Raw genomic sequence first — 20,695 nt, forward strand, 5'->3', positions numbered from 1 at the left:
GCTCAAGAAAATGGACTCAATTAACTGTAGGCCAAGGCAGTATGACCTAGTGCCTTTTACCAGCTGCTTGACACCACAGGAGGGGAGAGTGCGCTTGTGCTCTGTTTCTGCCTGCAGGTTTGCCACAGGCATCCGTTCAGTAACTGTGAAGATAGGAGGCTGTACTACACAGGCCACTGGGTTTATGCAACAGACTCTTAGGTTGAGATGAATTAGAATTAAGGTGCCCTGGGTTTGAATTCCCATTATTTGCTGTATTTGAACAAAGCCTAGTGTTGGATCTGAACAACTGTTAATTATGAAATCTGAGTCATCTGCAAGATCCTCGGCTCTGTTTTGCTCTCGTAGACAGTTGTCTACTTTTTTACAAACAGCATTCTAATTCTTTTGTATAGTTTACTGGAAATTCTCCAGAATCTTAGTTTATTATTCTGCAAAGGTTAAAGATTAAGGCAGAGAAGCTTAAACAAAAGTTCTTTTATGGTCTTGGGGGGGGGGAATTGGCAGATTTGAATTCTGAGCTAGAAAACGGAAAGATTTGTATAAGGTTTTATCTGAAATACTGGTGTTTAGTCACAAATGAAATTAATTGCCATATGAATTTCAGTTGCAGCATTTTGAGAGAGTGGGTGTGGCGTTTGCCCTCCTAGGTGTGTGACGTCATACTGGGTTCATAAGGAAAGGGTTAACTTATTGTAAAATGACTAACCAATGGGAACCCCATGGGGCAGAGTTAACAGCTATAAGGTTTAAGCACAGAGGGTTTTTGGAGGAGTTAGAGTTAGGGTGGTAGAGAAGACAGTCTGGAGTTAGAAGAGGCAGAGAAGATAAGTCTATGGCTTGGGCTAGTCTGGCGTGAGAGAGAGAATTTGTTAAGAGGAGTCAGTCAGACAGTTGAGATAATCAGTCAGAAGGTATTAGGAAGGTATAGGCCGGTAAAGAAACTAAAATTAAGATACTGACAGGAATATTATCTGAGAAACCGTAAACTTGTTAATGTTTGTAAAATAAACTTGGTTTTTTGGTTCACTTTTAACAACTGACTGGACTCAGTGTTTTACCAGAGAGTAACTGGTTGGTGGCAGCAGGGAAGCGAGCACAGTGGTGGCACAGGGATCAATAGACCGTTAAACGTCTGGGGACCCTGTGTGATCGCCACAGTGGGGGTTACAAGAGCTCTGAAAAATGCACATATTCTGTATGTGATGTACATTTTGCTGAAGGAAAGCCGGGGTTAGAGTAATATGTGACAACCCAGAAATGCTTGATGTTGCATTATTCTTGCAAGTTGAGCATCCCCCCGGGAACTGCAGTGTGCTGTGAAGTTGATTGTATCAGTGGTTCAGTTAGGGACTGGAAGAAGTCAACGAAAGAATTAATGGTTTCAGTGTTCAGATGTCTGGATGCCAGGTGTAACAATGGAGGAGTAGATTTAGTGTACAAGAGAAGGCCAGAGCTCAGTAGTACAATATCTGTTACACATGCACAAAGTCCTAGGTTCAATCCCTAGCATTTCCAGGTAGGGCTAGGAAATGTCCTGTTTGCAACTGAGTACCGTATTTTTTGCTCTATAGGACGCACCAGACCATAGTTGGGCGAGAACGGGGGGGGGGAATCTCCCCCTGTCTGCTCAGCGCCCCTTCAGCGAAGCAGCAGGAGAAACGGAGCCCCTTCCATTTCTCCTCCCGCTTCACTGAAGGGGCGCTGCGCAGCTCTCCCTCTCTGCTGAAGCCAGGAGAGTCTTGCTCTCCCGGCTTCAGCAAAAGGTACCCGAAGCCTTCGGAGCGCAGCACAAGTTCCCGCTGCGCTCCAGAGGCTTCAGGTGGCTATCCCTGAAGCCTGGAGAGCGAGAGGGGTTGGTGTGCACCGACCCCTGTCCCTCTCCAGGCTTCAGCAAAAGCAACGCGAAGCCTCCGGAGCGCGGAGGGAGCGCTCCCTCTGCGCTTCGGAGGCTTTGCGTTGCTATCGCTGAAGCCAAGGAGCCTGCATTCGCTCCATAGGACGCACACACATTTCCCCTTGATTTTTGGAGGAGAAAAAGTGTGTCCTGTAGAGCGAAAAATACGGTAGTTGCATCGAGCTAGTGCAAACAACACTGGACCAATTCATTACTGTTGCTAAAAAATAAAAATCCTGCAAATGTCCCTGAGTGGACACACTGTTGCCCAGCTGACAATTGCAGACAGCCCTATCTTTTATCCCTGGGAACAATAGTTTTTCAGTATGAAGCAGGAAATTGCGTACCCAGGCATGGAGATAGGTTCCTCCCCCTTTTTTATATCATGGTCTTTGCCCTTCAGGTTGCTCAAATCCATTGCCTCCTCTCACCCTTTTGACAGTTCCCCATGTGGTGTCTCAACATCTCATGCCATTAAGTTCTTATGCAGCTGTTTTGGGAGCTCTACCCCAAGGGGATTTCTTCCAGTATATATGTGTGTATTTCTGAACACCTTAAGAATACCCCAAATTTGCCGATGCTTCCATCTTGTTTTGGCTGCATAAGCATTGGTGCTTGGGGAAAATTAGTTGGCAATAATATATAAGTAACAACAAGAGACTTCACTTTTTTAGTGGCTTTTTCTCTCTAATGACAATAGTTTTCTTTGCATTCGGGTTTTTACTTCTACAGCCTTCTAGCGGGCTGCCACCTGAAAGTATTTTGTTAGAGAATACAGTAAATAACACAGCAGTGTGATTCATTTTCCTTTTATTTATTGGTCAAAAGAGCAGAGCCAACAAAACGTCTCTTCCTCTCTCCTTTACTGACATTAAATTTTAAAACTACTTTTTTGCTATTTTCTGGGGATCATAAGAGCACTAATGGAAGCAACGAGACTTTTACAAGCAATAATTCTGTTCTTTTTATCGACTTCAACTACTGTAAAAGGCACTGGAAAGCTTGATCATGGCCTCATAAAATGCATTGTGAATCCTAGCATCACTTAATTATCAACAACTTTTTATGAGATGCACTCTTCTTCTCCAGAAAATATAACCTACAAGAAACACCTTCATTACAAGGCCCATTAAAAGTAGAGGGAGGAGCAAAATAAACGTGATCATACTCCTTTTGCATCTCTTCTTCATTTTATTTTGGCTTACATAAGACAGGGCCCTTTGACTCTTAGCCTTTACTTGAAGATCCTGTAGTCCTCTAGAAGTTTTGCACTACAACCCCAGAGAACCAGTGTGGTATTGTGGTTAAGAGCGATAGACTCGTAATATGGTGAACCGGGTCCGCGTCTCCGCTCCTCCACATGCAGCTGCTGGGTGACCTTGGGCCAGTCACACTTCTTTGAAGTGCTTCAGCCCGACTCACCTCACAGAGTGTTTGTTGTGGGGAAGGAAGGGGAAGGAGAATGTTAGCTGCTTTGAGACTCCTTCCGGTAGTGATAAAGCGGGATATCAAATCCAAACTCTTCTTCTTTAATCAGCAAGGCCATCATTTGAAGATTGTAAGAGTTGCCGTGCAAAACATCTGGAGGGCACCAGGTTGAGGAAGGTAGCCACTGAAGAACAGAGTCTGTTGTTTAGATAAAACACCATGTTAGGCAGTGTGGTCTTACTTTGTTCCACTTGGATCAATCCTTGGAAACCTATGATGCTGAGCTTCTCCCATCAAGCCCCTCCCCGCCCCAGCCTCATGCTGTTTTCCCACTCGGTAAATGAAGCGCTGGGCTTTGGGAAAGCGATGTAAGGGCTCTGACAGTCCTAAAGTCCTTCATCTTCCTTTCCAAAGCCTAGTTAGTGCTTTCCCAGCTTTGAGAAGGAGGTAGAAAAGTTATAGGGCTCAGACATGAGCCTCACGCCTTCCCAAAACCCAGTGACCTCACTTAGCCAGCTTTGGGAAGACAGCATGAAGGTTGGTGCGGACACCAAATTTTGGACTCGCTTCCCCCCTTCTGACACGACAAGGCAGTGTGCAGCCCACAGGTTCCATGTTGAAATACTCTTGCGGCCCACTTGGTATGCAATGTTGGACTGCCCTGGTCTAGCCACTCGATAGAACTGGCCATAGGCTGTCACAAAGGCAGAGTAATCACATTTGCACATACACTGAACACACCATGTGTCATCTAGTTCCATATCCTGCTCTCATAGTGGCCAGCTGTGACTACGATGACTGTGGGAAGCCGCCAAGCAGGACATGAGCACAACAGCCCCCTCTCTACTTGTAATTCCCAGGAACTGGTGTTCAGGCATTGACCCCAACAGTGGAGTCACGGTGATTCATATTCTTTCCCCTACATTTTTCTTTTCTTTTACACAGTGCTGCTGCATCTGGTTCTGTCGTTCAATGTTGATGTGAAAGATACAATGACCTTCAGTGGCCCAGTGGAAGATATGTTTGGATACACTGTTCAACAGTTTGAAAATGAAGAAGGAAAATGGTAAGTTTTGGTTTTTTGGGATTCTTCCCCTGCCAGAAAAACATACACACACATACATAAACATAAACCTTTCTCACCTATGTTTTACTCTGGGAACTTAGCTCTGCATATTATTTGTTCTGTGCAACTGATCACATTTATTTTATTTTATTTAACCTATTTATACACTGTTCTTCATCTGAGCAAAACCAGAGCTGTTAACAGTATGTAAACGTAAAACAAAAGCCCCACACATATTAAAATATTTAAAATTACTTTAAAATTACTTCCATTGTGACACAATATATATATAGAAAGCTAAGGAGTTGTAGTCCAGAAATATCTTCAAGACCACGGACTCCCTGTTCCTGCTTTATAGGGAACAACAGTAAAATTACCTGCTATATTGAAAAGATGACAGGCTCTATTTTGGTTTTTTCAGGGTGCTTATTGGTTCTCCTTTAGCTGGCCAACCTCAGAAGAAAACAGGTGATGTCTACAAATGCCCTGTGGGGCAGGGCCATGGTTTGCCATGTGTAAAACTAAACTTACCAGGTAAGAATGTAAGTGGCTGGCAGAAATTTGGAGTAGATCCAACATAGGAATGTTTAAGACCTTGTCTGTATTTTCTTTGTAATTCTCTGCATCATCGCAGGGTTGTGTCACGTATGGCATTCTTCCTCGATCTATATTTATCCATGGAAAAATATTCTCATGTGCATCACTACATGTAAAATATGATGTGAATGTTTCTTCTCTCATGCAGGCCCATGTTTGTTTTTAAGGCCAGTTTGCACCTTGTAATTTTCCCATATGCATGCAGATTACCTGACATTGTGAAAAAGTACAAAGCAAGGCAGTATATGGGACGAACCAGAGCAATTTGTGGAATGGGGTAGCTTGGGGATAAATGCAGCTGAGATCACAGAGGAACATCTCCATGTTGCTGCAGTCTTAAAACTAATGCGCCTCCTTACAGTCAAGCACCTGAATGCAATAGTGTGGAGAAAAATAAGCAGGCCTTGAACTAGACTCTATGAGACACACACAATATAAACAAGATATTTTGTGGTTCGTGCATTTTGCTCTCCCTTTGTTAGATCCCTCCTTTTGTTACTGTAAACAACATGCTAAACCTTGGCTTAATACTGCACACAACTGCTGAAACAAGCCTGAGCAAAGCTTTGGGCTTGTGTGTTCCCCTTACATCTCGCGGGCAGCTGGGAGAAGCACTTTGGCAAAGTTTAGTTTCAGTTTTTGCAGAATCCTGATGAGGTTCAGTGAAAACAGAACAGTGAAAGTTCTCGCTTAATACTAACGGGCAGGGAGTTCCACAGCATAGGTGACACCATACTAAAAGATTGATTCCCTGCAAGTGCAGAAAGAATATTATATGGAAGTTGTAAAAGTGCCACTTCAACATATCAGATCAGTCCAGTGGGTACGTATGGTGTAAGGCGATCTTTTAAGTAAACTAGTCCTAAGCTGTTAAGGGGTTTATATACAAATAGTAACACCTTGCTCAGCCAATGCAGATCTTTGCATAGAAGTGTAATATGCTCTGTACCCTGTTGACAGTCCTGCTGCACCATTCTATACTAACTACTTTGGCCTTTCTTCCAGAGTGTGAAAAACGTTTAGCTATCAGGCAGGCCTCTTAGTTTTCAAATCATGCATTAAATTGCTGCCTGTTTCTTTTCTGGAACGTTTGCAAAGCTGTTGACAGTCCTGACTTCACAGGACTTTTATGACTGCACCGTTATACATAAAAGCAGGATCAAGTGTTTTGGGTTTTTTTTAAAAAACAACAACACTTTTTAACAGCTTTATACATACCTGGCTCTAGAGTGAAATCTGAATCAACTCTTGTGGAGGCTCAAAAGGCAGATTGCTTACTATGCTTTCAGACTGCTCCCGCCAAAACATGGGGTGCCAATCAACTAATTCTTACTAAGTCCTACTCTTAATTTTAATGATCATGACTAAGTGGGGTCCATTTCAATGGGTCTCCTCTGGGTATGATGTCGTTGAGTCCAACCCATATGACAGCCAGATAGTTGCATAATATATGTGGGCCCAGCACAGGCTGAACATCTTAGAAATACGAATTTATTCTATCCAGAGCTGAAATCAAAGCTCTGGCTCTCCATCCCAGATTCCATTAGCCTGGAGGCTGTTTTCTCCTGGAGATAATGTCATTAGCATACCACCCTCTTCCGTGGATTGAGAACAAAGACTCACACAAAATGGATGCTCACAGATTAACATATGCATAGGGCTGAACTTCAGTCTTTTTCATGTGACTTAAGTTAAACACCTTGTGTCAAAGCAGTAGAGATACATTAACAGTCAATAATTAACCTGTTAGGCGCTCTGAGAGATTTTGTTTAGCTCAAAATCAATAGATGTTTCCATATTATCCCTCTAGCAGTACTCATACAGTTATTTTCCATTTCAACATACAATTGTACTTAAGTGTGTCCCTGCATGAGTCAACTTACTAATAGGGGGACCAGTGTGAATTCTAATACATTTCTTGTCCAATAACTATTTCACCTTTCTACCCATTGAACTGTCACGAATGCTGCTGATCTTTTAATATCCTATCAAATAATTTAGTAGTTTTACAAGAGAGGACTTGGAAAGGTTTGATTTGTTCTCATTTGTAATTTATGTGAATGCTTGTCTCCTGCTGTCACTGCATTGCTGTTTTGACATCCTCTTTGAGGATCAAGAAAACTATGTGAAGCAGTGTCCCAGACAAAGTTTCTGGGATGAGAGCCAGGCCTTTGACTTGTTCATCAGAATCCGAATCAAGAGGGAGGAGGAAGGGGAACAGAAAAAGACTGTGTTTTATATATAAAAGGTTGGGTGTTTTAGTTTAGAGAAACTGCTACATGATTTAACGTCTTGCTTGCACGTTTCCACATATTTTACATTTCTGATCTATTTATAGATGACATCTCCATTCCTCACGTTGCGGAAGTAAAGGAGAACATGACCCTTGGAGCAACTTTAGTGACTAACCCAAATGGAGGATTTCTGGTGAATGAATAAAGTATTTTAAGGAAACAAGTGACCAGCAGCCTCATACCCAGCATTGCTTGGCAATTCTGAGCGGGGGGAAATCAGGGCAGTTTTGAAATCAGGGCAGTTTTGAAATGTTCAGTCTGCCATATTGATTCAAAATGGTGTCCAACTGTATAGACGTATAGATGAAAATCTACTCCTTGATCTCATGAACCTACAGACAAAACCTTGTTACAGTATCTTAAGAAGTACCCAAATGCACCACAACCAGAAAACCGCTTTCCAAAATATTTAGCAGATGTGTTTATACAATGGCTTGGACCAGCAGAGTCCTTCTATTAATGGAGGGAGTCATTCAACTTAAAGAAATGTCCCTTCTGTTTGCAGCATGGGCTTGGATCCAATAGAGTTTCTGCAAAAAAAAAATATTGGAAAGAGGCAATTTTCACCAATACTCTCTTCCCCCTGCCCCCTTTGTCACCTCTGCGTGGTCCCCCAGCCCAGGGTTAACTGTGTGATACAAATTTGTTTCCTTGTGCATATTAATAAGCTAGCCTAGCAGGTCTGTTGACTTCAGTGGGTCAGTCTGAGTGAGGCAGATACAACTCAAAGCATAGAACATCTGTTTCTTACAAGTTGAGTTTTTATATAATGTTGCTGGTTGTGTTTCCCTTATAAAAATCTGGTAGAGATAAGAGGGTTCCAAATTTTGTATATATATTTTTAAAATTAATTTTATTTTCACAAATTGTTATGGGGAACAGATCTGGTTCATGGGTTGTCTATTAGCCAGTCCAGCTGTAGTTAAGGTCATCTCTGCCTCGCAATTACATTTATTTTATGTTTTCATATACCACTTTTCATCACCAGAAGAACCACCAGAAGTGGTTCACATAAGGATATATAAATCATAACACTGAAGCAATGACATGATCCTTAATGTGGCATCACACTGGTGTTGCCATGTGTTTTACGCTGCCATTTTGTGATATCCCCAGACCTTGAATTATTATGAAGTAAGCTGACTTGTTTAAACTGTAACCTTTTTCTCCTTTACTTAAGGCATGTGGGCCTCTTTATGCTTACAAATGTGGGCGCTTACATTACACCACTGGTATCTGCTCCAATGTCAGCTCCACTTTTGAGGTTGTAAACTCCATCGCCCCATCTGTACAAGGTATGTATATGAGAGTGCAGCTCTTCTACGTGCTGAAATTATTGAGCACCGAGGGAGACAAACGTATACACAGAAGCATAGCAAAAGGCAGAAACTATTTTTCAAGGCCACCAGCATTACCAAGTTAAGTAAATGTTATCATTGTCTGTATATTACCTAACTGCTTGCTGCTTCTGGCTGCTGCTTAGCATAAACAGAGTTTGGGATGCTATGTCATGAGCAAAGATCAGGCTAAAAATAATCTTTATGTAGTCACAGCGAACTGAGTGCCCCTTTAGATTAAGAAGACAAATGCCCTCATAAACTTGTTTTGTTGACTATTGTTTGATATCTGGAGTGCGAGAGGTCCTGCTCAAGTTTAGATCCCAGAATAAAACTCCCTCAAAAACAAGGGGCAAGTGTCTAACTCACTTGTTCCATCAGTTCAAAGATTTCTGCTTGCGAAATGGAACTTCCACTGCCTCTCCTACTCCCATGTGTCCCCTAAATCTCTTCTGGGGTTTCCCCCAGTCCCCTGGGGCAGATTTGGGGAAGGTGCAGGAGCAAAAGGAGACAGTAAATTCTGTTGCAGAAGTAGAAATCCTTGTGCTTACAGAACAAATTTGTTCTGGTGCAATTGTGTGCATTTGGGTGATTTGAAGGTTGGCAGTTCGAATCCCTGCAATGGAGTGAGCTCCCGTTGCTCTGTCCCAGCTCCTGCCAACCTAGCAGTTTGAAAGCACGCCAGTGCAAGTAGATAAATAGGTACCACTGTCGCAGGAAGGTAAATGGCGTTTCTGTGTGTTCTGATTTCTGTCATGGTGTTCCCTTGCACCAGAAGCAGCTTAGTCATGCTGGCCATATGACCCAGAAAGCTGTCTGTGGACAAACGCTGGCTCCCTTGGCCTGAAAGTGAGATGAGTGCCACAACCCCATAGTCGCCCTTGACTGGACATAACCATTCATGCGTCTTCTACCTTTACCTTATCTACCATTAGTAGTAGTAGTAGTAGTAGTTAGTAGTAGTAGTACCTCCCTTTTCCTTTGACAGTAGTCCATAGAAAGACATGTGATTCTATCTAGAAAGCTGGACTAGATGGCAAATACAGATTTTCAGCTGCTATAACTCACCCATCATGAAACATCATAGCTATATCTCAAAGGAATCAATCAATCAAAATGTTTATTCGGCTTTACACCCATCATAAAACACAACACAACAAAACAAATCAAAACAAATCAAATCAAATAAAACAGTGGACTCGTACAAGCCACAAGTAGTATAACACAGTTCACAACTCACAAGGAAGCTTTTATATTTTTTGTTCCTAAGATTTATATACCACACTTTTGCCACCAGGTAGCAGGGCAACTTATAAGAGAAAAAGTCCAGAATATATATATAATAATGATACAATACTAATTTACAGCACAGCAACAATTTAAAACAGCAGTGGAATGCAGCACATAAAACCCAGCAGAGCATAATAAACATGTTAGTTCTCAACAGCTTCAAATAATTCAAAGGCCTGGGAAAATGTCTGCGCCAGACACTGAAATGGCATCTTCACAAGGGGCCAGGCAAGCTTCCCTAGGGAAGGCATCCCACAAGCTGCAGTATTTTTGCATAAAATGACCTGGCGGCTGCTGCTGCTCTCTCATTCTATCTATTTCTGATGTTCAGGCTGTGAGCGTCACTGGTTTTGTTGCCAAAAGGGCACACCATGCACAAAATTAGATATCAAGCAGGCTTGGGGGAACCCCAAACTTTGCAGAGAGATGTGAAACCTTTGAAAGAAAATGCTAGGTGAGGATTAGGAATGGGGAAGAAATTTGGAACCAAAACACAGCCATCTTTGGAAATTTGCATTTGCCCGAATTTTGAGGTGCGGTTCTCAAGCCAAGCAGTGTGTACAAAAAGGCATATAATGGAGCAAAATGTCCATGAAAACAGATATTTTAGTAAAAAATAAATAAATACAAAAATGCATTATTGTAGGGCAGGCATCCCCAAATTTGGCCCTCCAGATGTTTTGGAACTACAATTCCCATCATCCCTGACCACTGGGCCTGTTAGCTAGGGATGATGGGAGTTGTGGTCCCAAAACATCTGGAGGGCCAAGTTTGGGGATGCCTGTTGTAGGGGGAACTGCTTTGGAAAAATGTGCTGGGCAAAACAGGATGCAGACATTTCTATTTTAGGAGAAATTCCCAGTAAAATGCTGGTGAATTTTCTTGGGAACAAGAGAAAAAAAATCAGGAACCGATGTGAAACACTGAACTTTAGATTGGGAAAAAAATGAGAAAATGAGAGAAACAAAAATTGACAGTTCCATCCATTCCTAGCGAGGACCCAAAAGAATCTCTTTAGGAATGGGCATACCCAGTGGCCATGGAATTCTGACTGAATGTTGGAGGTGGAGGAATTCACAGATGGCGTTAGACTGGAGTGGTTGGAATCCTAAACAATGGTACTTCATCCTGCAACAGTACATTTCAGATCCCACTCATATTAACCCTACACTACTAGAGAGGTTTTTAGGTTTCTCCTGGACCTTTCCAGTATGTGACTTGACTGGTCTGCAAGGCAAGATGTTCAACACATTACCAACCTGTCCTACTGTTATTTTAATGGAATTCCATTATTTATATTGATTCCCAGAGGTAGATCCCATTGAAGAAATGCACTGTCTTGCTTTCAGAATTACTTTATGATCCGTTTCCCAGAGAGCATGCTGTGGGAACATATGGTTTTGCTTCTCCTTTCTCCAAATTCTTCTTGCTCCCTGGCTGAGGACAATTATAAATAATGCCAGACTAACCATATTTCTTTGGTTTTGTCTGAGTCATCACTGAGGAAGCCAGAACAGTTGTTTTCTTGACTTAGAGCCACTTTGAATGTTGCATACCTCGCACCCCCCTGACATATGTGACCCATCCCAGACATTTTTGCACATGTCAAAGTACGTGAGAGCCAGAAAATGCTGGATGTTATTAGTTGCTGCAATTCCTGTGATCTTGGAAGCATCCTTTCTTTTGGAAATCACAGACATTTCAGCCAGCCAGTAACAGCAACTTGGATCACGTGTTTTATTAATGTGCATAATCACATGCTCTGGGATAGCCAGCAACTGAAAAACTTGTGGCAAGTGTAAAACATCTGAACTATCTATTGAGGATGATCACTAGTGTAAAATGTCCTTCCTGAAACAACCGGGAGCCAGAATCCTTGCTGATCTACTGCCAAAACAGTCAGATACCAACATCACCTTTGCAGTTTTGTGTTTGTCTTGGTTTCTCCCCCCCCCCCAAAAAAAGTATGTGTTTTTATGCAAACATTCCCTAGTATAAGCATTTGTGAGCACATTATTTGGCTGCAAAACAGCGTCACAAAATTTGGGGAAGTGTGAATTTCAAAGGGTAGCTGCACCAAGGATTCCCTGCCCGAGCTGCTTCAGGTTGTGGCGGATGTTCTCCTGGAGACACCTAGCTTGGTTGTCCTAGGGGATTTTAACATCCATGCCGACACGACCTTACAAGGGGCCGCTCGGGACTTCGTGGAAAGCATGGCCTCCATGGGGCTGTCCCTGAATAAGTCTGGCCCAACCCATAGCCGTGGACATGCCTTGGACCTGGTGTTTACCTCTATGGATGTTGGTGATCTGACACTAAGTAAAAGCGAAACGAAAGAAGTGCCATGGTCAGATCACTTCCTGGTGCAACTGGACTTCTCTGCGACCCATCCCCTCTGCAGGGAGGTGGGACCGATTCGGATGGTCCGCCCCGCCACTTAATGGATCCAAATGGTTTCCAGAGAGTGGTAGGGGATGCTTTATCCCATGTTGATGGCCTTTCAGCCAATTCCCTGGTGGCCCACTGGAATGTGGAGTTAACCAGGGCTATTGACTGTTTGGCTCCGAAGCGCCCTCTCCGATTGCATGGAGCCCGGACAGCCCCGTGGTTTTCCACGGATCTGAGGGCAATGAAACAATCGTTGAGACGGCTAGAGCGCAGGTGGCGGATAACTCATTCCGAATCTGACCGGACACAGGTTAGAGCTCAACGTCGAGCCTACCAAGTGGCGATAGCGACAGCGAAGAAGACTTTCTTCGCTGCCTCTATTGCATCTGCAGAAAACAGCAGCAGGAGACTTTTTCAGGTGGTTCACAATTTAGCGGAACCACCTGCGACATCGGGGCCCAGTACGGGCCACATGATCTCCTGCAATGATTTTGCAAAGTTTTTTGCAGATAAAATCGCTCAGATTCGGGAAGAAGTAGACTCCACCGTGGGAGCAGGGCCAGGGCGGGAGAGTGCTAGAGTCCTGTCTAGTCAAATTGTGTGGGATCAATTCCAATCTGTTACCTCCGAGGATGTGGACAGGCTGCTTGGACGAGTGAAGCCAACCACCTGTCTCCTGGATCCTTGCCCATCCTGGCTTATAAAAGCTAGCCGGGAAGGACTGGGCGATGGGCTTCGTGGGGTGGTGAATGCTTCCCTCCGTGAGGGAGCCTTCCCAGACCCGCTGAAAGAGGCGGTTATTAAACCGCTTCTTAAAAAACCATCTTTAGATGCGGCCACGATGGCCAATTATCGCCCAGTCTCAAATCTTCCATTCTTGGGCAAGATGATTGAGCGAGTGGTTGCTGAACAACTCCAGGCACGCCTGGAAGAAGCGGACCATTTGGATCCCTTCCAGTCGGGATTCAGGCCTCATCATGGGACTGAAACTGCCTTGGTCACACTGGTTGATGATCTCCGGCGGGCTAGGGGCAAAGGTGAGAGCTGTTTCCTAGTTCTGCTGGATCTCTCAGCGGCGTTTGATACCATCAACCATAACATCCTTCTGGACCGTCTTGAGGGGCTGGGAGCTGGGGGCACTGTCATACAGTGGTTCCGCTCCTTCCTCCTGGGCCGTGTTCAGAAAGTGGTGGTGGGGGATGAGTGTTCAGACCCCTGGGCTCTCACTTGTGGGGTGCCTCAGGGTTCTGTCCTCTCCCCCATGCTTTTCAACATTTACATGCAGCCACTGGGAGAGATCATCAGGAGGTTTGGGCTGGGTGTTCATCAGTATGCGGATGATACCCAGCTCTACCTCTCTTTTAAATCAGAACCAGTGAAGGCGGTGAAGGTCCTGTGTGAGTGTCTGGAGGCGGTTGGAGGATGGATGGCGGCTAACAGATTGAGGTTGAATCCTGACAAGACAGAAGTACTGTTTTTGGGGGACAGGAGGCGGGCAGGTGTGGAGGATTCCCTGGTCCTGAATGGGGTAACTGTGCCCCTGAAGGACCAGGTGCGCAGCCTGGGAGTCATTTTGGACTCACAGCTGTCCATGGAGGCACAGGTCAAATCTGTATTCAGGGCAGCTGTTTACCAGCTCCATCTAGTATGTAGGCTGAGACCCTATCTGCCTGCAGTGCCAGAGTGGTGCATGCTCTGGTTATCTCCCGCTTGGACTACTGCAATGCGCTCTACGTGGGGCTACCTTTGAAGGTGACCCGGAAACTACAACTAATCCAGAATGCGGCAGCTAGACTGGTGACTGGGAGCAGCCGCCGAGATCATATAACACTGGTCTTGAAAGACCTACATTGGCTCCCATTACGTTTCCGAGCACAATTCAAAGTGTTGGTGCTGACCTTTAAAGCCCTAAACGGCCTCGGTCCAGTATATCTGAAGGAGCGTCTCCTCCCCCATCGTTCTGCCCGGACACTGAGGTCCAGCTCCGAGGGCCTTCTGGCGGTTCCCTCACTACGAGAGGCCAAGTTACAGGGAACCAGGCAGAGGGCCTTCTTGGTAGTGGTGCCCGCCCTGTGGAACGCCCTCCCATCAGATGTCAAAGTGATAAACAACTATCTGACATTCAGAAGACATCTGAAGGCAGCCCTGTTCAGGGAAGTTTTTAATATGTGACATTTTAGTGTATTTTTCATCTTTGTTGGAAGCCGCCCAGAGTGGCTGGGGAAACCCAGCCAGATGGGCGGGGTACAAATAATAAATTATTATTATTATTATTATTATTATTATTATTATTATTATTAGCTTCAGTTCACATATTGGCTCAAAAAGTGTGAACTGGGTAGTTTCTCATTTGGAATGCCAATGAAATCCTGAGCTGTAGTGCATTAGGGATAAGGCCAGCTGTTCCCTCTGCCTGCAACACGGTTCTAGTAGCACAAGGAAAAAGGCACTAGTGTGCCACTGCCAAAGTGTCTGGGTCCACACTTCCACTGCCTTAGATACATCCCAACAGAAGTATCCTCTTCTATGTACCACTACTCTAATAATTTTACTGTTCCTTCCTAAACGCCACCCTCAGCTGTATGTCCATTGTCTGGTTGGCAAGCGAGCATGAGACGATTATTGCACACTGTGACATGCAACGGAATATAATCTATCAGGGAAATTGGATATTAACTTTTCTACTCAACTTTGTCATCCTAATGCTCTTGCCCAGCAACCAAGCTTCCCAGGCTGCTCTAGGCACTGACTTTAAAGGTCAACAACTGAGGATCTTCTTCTTCATTAGCTCTGGGATGGGAAACCTGTGACCTTCCAGATGTTTTTGGACGCCAACTCCCATCAGCCCCAGTTAACACAGCCAGTACTCGGGGGTGATGGAAGTTGAAGCCCAATAAGACCTGGAAGGCCGCAGGTTTCCTCCCTATACTCCTGCTTTCAGAGTTCCCATTTAGAGTCTCAGCAAGTCTCAGTTGTATAAATTAACTCCAGAGGAAGAAATGTCAATGGATGCAGAAGAGGTACTGTGTAAGTAACGCCATCAAGACCGAACAATTAAATGTTGCAGCCTGTGATTTCAGCATATTTACCTAAAAGTAATTTCTGCTGAAAGTAAAGGGGAGGGGTCCTTGCAAGTAAAGTATTGAGAGTGCCAGCTAAGATTTAGTTTAGATTTTTTTAAAGGCCTTATTAATTTCCTCCTGATGCATTGGGGCACTTCTTTAAGATCCAACAATTCACATTGCAGAATGCAAGACCCAGCTGGACATTGTTATTGTTCTTGATGGCTCCAACAGTATTTACCCATGGGAGAGTGTCACTGCTTTCTTGGACAGCCTGCTGAGAAATATGGACATAGGCCCCAAAGAGACACAGGTATGGCGAAAAACATGTTTTGTCTTCCGTTTTTGATTGGGGGTGAAGGGAAAAGAGTAAGGCTGAAGTCCTGAATCTACTTATCTGGAAGTAAGTTTCAATGGACTTGATGAAGCTTACTTCTGAGTATTTGTTAAATTTCTAGCTAAAAATATGCAGCATAACACTGTAAGCTAGATAACCAATGATATTTATGTTCCAGGCATATAGGGTTGTATCCAATGAAGTCATGTCATTAGCGCAAGGACTTCTGCTTATGCAACAGAACTTCCCCTCCCTCTCCTTCCAGAACATGCCCCCTCAAATCTGTTTTGGGAGAGAAGAGGAGAGGGAGGGGAGTCCTTATGATAATGCTATTAAAAGTGTTGGTTATGGCTGAAAATATCCTTCACCGACCTGAAGGACACTTTTCTCCAATATGTGGCAGCCTATGTCCTACCTCTATCTAAGGTGTGTGGTGAGGACTTAGAAGAGGGCCTTTTCAGTGGCTACACCCAGGGTCTGGATCTCTTTTCCTAGAGAGGTTTATCTAGCCCCTTTACTAAATTTGTGTTGCTATTTACATTTTTAGCCACCTTTCTTTTAAAAAACAAAACCCAAAAAAGGTCTCAAGGCAAAATTTGAGTACATGGAAACAAAGATCTCAGTAAACACCAGAACAAAGGTTATGTGTTGTGGGTCTCAAAACTACTACTTTTTTGTTACTGGTTCACACAATCCTGAATTCTAGTATAACTGGTGGAGGAAGAATCTTTGTATCTAATTTCTTTTCTGCAGTCATAATGTGAATTTACCCCTTCTCATTTCCTCTTCAGCCTGCTTCCTTTTTCTTCTAGCTGTAACACATTTGTAAAGGCATGTCACACCTGAAACAGAAACCTCATAGTCAAGGGTAGAGGTTGGAATGACTGCAACTTGCACCAGGAGTTTCAGATTTGTAATAAAATAACTATGAAGTGTCATACTAACATTTTATTTTCATAACTGTGGTTTTCATGTTTCCTTCAGGTGAAACTCTATAATCGCAGTAATAACTGTGGTATCATTATTTTAATTTTTGCAACCGTAAAACACCTGTGCTTCCGTTCACGTTCTTTGGTTCAAATGGCACCAGTGAGTGCCAGTAAACAAAGATGTTTTTTACTAAAAAGAGATGGGTTATAAAACTGATTGGGAAGCACATCTGCAAAGCCTAAACTAAAAATGCAAACTGTCCCGGCTATAAAAGAATACGATTAGATAAAACCTGTAGAGGCCTTATTGATATTCAATCTGTCAATGTTACAGGGCTTTTAATAATAGATGAGGAACAGATAAATATGCCAAATCAAGGTGCATTTTCACCCCACAACTGAGCGGCGTGTACTCAAAATATCAAAGGCAAACATAAACTTGAAATATGCTAATGGAACATTGCACAGATAACCTCTAGTCAAGAACCTCCCATAACATCAAAGCAAGTGGAGATGAAGAAAGAGGGTGGGGAGAGAGTTGTTTATCTTTCTTTCTTTTCTGTTTCATGTTTCTTTTATAAGCGAAGTTGGGGAAATTAAGGGACTTCGCGTACAGTGTGCGTTTGATGAGCACGCACACGTGCAACTATGCTGCCAAAAGCGCAAGGGGTCAGCTGCCACCAGCAGTGACTTCCTGCCATGTGTTCATGTGATGGATATGTAAGGATTTGTTACAAGTGTGATCCATGCAAATGTCCTACCCAGAACAGGTTTTCCATTAGGAAGCTTTTGCCGTGTGTGGATCAGTTTTCACATTTTAGATGGCTTCTCTGTCTTGAGCAGAAAGCAAGAGGAACCCACTATAAGCTCATAGATATGGGCTCTGCACAACCCCATTCGGGGCCCGATCTGGTGCTCTGCAGTGGCCTTGATTTGAAGGCCTTGCACTTCTTTAGTTGGGACCCTCCAAGTGTCCCTATTTTCCAGGGACATCCCTGTGGTGTTTGCCTCCTAGGTGGGTCATAAGGAAAGGGTTAAAATGAGTGTGATGTGATTGGCCAGTGAGAATGCAAGGGGGGAGTAAAAGTTTGAGTGGGAGGTTTTGAAAGTCAGTTGAGGTTTGGGAGTTGAGAGTTGAGGTTTGGGAATTGGAGAAGGAAGAGGGAGGAATAGGCAGTGGGTTGGTCAAGTTGTATTGTGAGAGAGTGAGAGGAATTGTTAGGGGGAGTCAGATAGATAGTTGGGATAATCAGTTTGGAGTTGTTAGGAACTAAGATTAAGAAACTGACAAGAGAAAAATAAACTGAAACCATATGCTTGTTCCTGCATTTAAAAATAAACTTGATTATTTGTTAATGTTAACAGCTGTCTGGACTCCGTGTGTCCCCGTGAGAAGCGGGGTGGTGGCAGCGAAGAAAGCAATCACAGTGGTGGCACAGGGTCAATTGACCGTCAAACGTCCGGGGGCCCTGTGTGTGATCGCCACAATCCCTGATTTAGAGAAGCCATCCCGGTTTCTGATTTGATCTCAGAATGTCCCACTTTTCCTTAGGATGTCCCTATTTTCATTGGATAAATGTTGGAGGGTGTGGAGTTATCCGAACCCTGAGCTGCCTGAAGGCAATCCTGTATAGGGAAGGTTTTTTATGTTTAATGTTTTATTATGTTTTATATAAGTTGGCTGGGCAAGCAGCCCAGTAAGATGTGTGGGGTATAAATATTAAAATTATCATTATCGATTCAAGATGTTTAAAGCTAAATTAGAAAGAATGAAAGATGTTAAGTGAACAAGTTAATTTTTTGAGAAAATCGATTTTGGAAAACTGTTAAAATGATATATAATGAAATTCAACCAAGACGACTTGAGGAAGTCAATAATGTTACCAAGATTTAAACAGGATCTATGTATGTATGTATGTATGTATGTTTGTTTTGAATTTTTGGAAAATCAATTAAAAAAAATTGGGGGGGGGAATTATCATTAAGGAATGGGACGTCCCTATTTTCATCAGAGAAATGTTGGAGGGTATTGGCATAAAGCATGCAGTTTGGAGGGTAGGAGAAGGAGATGCATGCAGACTACCGCTGTATGTCTCCTTCTCCCCCACCCCCTCCACTTGTCAGGGCGGGTGCCAAGAGTAGTTCTATTGTGTTTTTGTATATTCTGTTGGAAGCCACCCAGAATGGCTGGAGCAACCCAGGCAGATGGGCGAGGTACAAAAAACTTCAACAACTTCTTCTTCTTCTTCTTCTTCTTCTTCTTCTTCTTCTTCTTCTTCTTCTTCTTCTTCTTCTTCTTCTATAGCATCTTTGCAATGCTTACTTTAGCAGACGTTATGTGTTATAGGTTGGGATTGTTCAATATGGAGAAAATGTCACCCATGAATTTAACCTCAACACATATACAACTACGGAAGAAGTGCTTGTTGCAGCAAAGAAAATTGGTCAGCGAGGAGGACGCCAAACCATGACAGCTCTTGGAATTGATACAGCAAGGTAAGTACTGCATACAGTGCAATATTTATCAAGATTAAGATGCTATACCAGCCCCCATGAGCTACCATGTTGGTTTTTCATATGCTTGCCAATTGTCACCAATTTACAAGTTGGTTTTGTGCAAGTTAATATTTGTAATGCGGTCCTGTGATACTGGAATTAACTTGGCCTATCTGCCTGAAAGTAGGGTTGCGGGATCTGGAGGACTGTGGTGAAAGGAAGTGGAAGGGAAAATTCTGATGCACAAGTGGAAGTACTTGCACAAACTTTGTTGGATATAACTCCAAGTTTGTTTACTTATTTAGAACATTTGTTTACCATTCTTCATAATACAAAGTGGGTAAGGAAGGGTGACTGACCCAGTGAGCTTCATGTTTGAGCAAGGATTTTAACCCAAATCAAACACCCCAGCCCAATGATGGGGAGACTGTGACTTTCCAGAGGTTTCTAGACTATAACTCCCATCATCCCTAACCAGTGCTCATGCTGGCTGGGGCTGATGGAAGTTGGGAGTCCAACTACACTAAAGGGCAACAGGTTAGTCATCCTGGTTGCAGAGACACTGTTCAGCCAATATAATTCTATTGGTTCTACAGATGTAGTATTAGGCTTTAATAAATGATTACTTATTGCATGTCATACTAGCTACTGTTGATCCTGCTTAGTTTGGTACTTGCTGCTTATAATTGGTTACAGCCATTAGCTGGGAGAATGCCTGCAGCTGCTTTTCTCTTGTGCATCGCTCTCTTTCTCTGACTGTTTAGGAAAGAAGCTTTTACAGAAGCTCGTGGAGCACGCCCAGGGGTCCAGAAAGTCATGGTAGTTGTGACAGATGGAGAATCTCACGACAACTATCGATTAAAGAAAGTGATTGAAGATTGTGAAAAAGAAAATATACAGAGATTTTCGATTGCTGTAAGTGGCACTTTCAGGAGCCTAAAGATCCATAGAATTTTCTCCTTCCATTCTCCTCAAGTTTATCTGGAAACATGCTGCATTAGCTGCATGACCATCTTTTCAGAATAATGGTGTAGCACTTTGCCTACAGCATCTCAGTAATTCATACCACATACAAGGTAGATCTATATTATTTTCTTCACTTTGCAAATGAAGAGCTAAGTGAGGGAGGACTTTATTTGCTTGTACAAACTATGCACATAAGTTTGATTCTTTTTGTTTGGGTCTGAAGAGAGATAATGGCCAAGGAGATCTGTTTGGCAAAGCTTAGCTCCTCTTTGGGAAATGGATATGTTTAGCTTTGGGCTTCTCCCAGTTCCCACCATAATAAATCCATGTAGCACATTTCTATAACATAGATCTTATGGATGATTTCCATAGGCATCTGGTTGGCCACAGGGAGACAAGGATGCTAGACTAGATGGGCTGTTGGCCTGATCCATCAGGTTCTTCTTATGTTACATGGCCAGCTCCCCTTGTACAATCACATATTTGGCACACACAAAGCTTTTCCTTGCTGGGGTATATTGTTTCTCAAAATTGCAATGGCCAGTGAAGCAATAATGGTACAATATGGTTGGCTTTGCAACCTTGGACAGTGCTCTCTAGACCATGGT

The 20,695-nt window shown here is 43.3% G+C and overlaps 1 protein-coding gene across 1 annotated transcript in view; it reads left to right on the plus strand.

Annotated features, from left to right (window-relative positions):
* The window catches only part of ITGA1 (integrin subunit alpha 1), a 75,198-nt gene that overhangs the window by 14,179 nt on the left and 40,324 nt on the right, over window positions 1-20,695 (plus strand). The window contains exons 2-8 of the mRNA XM_083576022.1: window positions 4,271-4,391; window positions 4,813-4,925; window positions 7,327-7,415; window positions 8,463-8,577; window positions 15,545-15,672; window positions 18,973-19,121; window positions 19,886-20,036. Coding sequence (XP_083432148.1) covers window positions 4,271-4,391; window positions 4,813-4,925; window positions 7,327-7,415; window positions 8,463-8,577; window positions 15,545-15,672; window positions 18,973-19,121; window positions 19,886-20,036 — 866 coding nt within the window. The remainder of the gene's footprint in view (window positions 1-4,270; window positions 4,392-4,812; window positions 4,926-7,326; window positions 7,416-8,462; window positions 8,578-15,544; window positions 15,673-18,972; window positions 19,122-19,885; window positions 20,037-20,695) is intronic.

The sequence above is a fragment of the Podarcis filfolensis genome (assembly GCF_964270895.1).
Source record: "Podarcis filfolensis genome assembly, chromosome: 11".
Taxonomy (NCBI): domain Eukaryota; kingdom Metazoa; phylum Chordata; class Lepidosauria; order Squamata; family Lacertidae; genus Podarcis; species Podarcis filfolensis.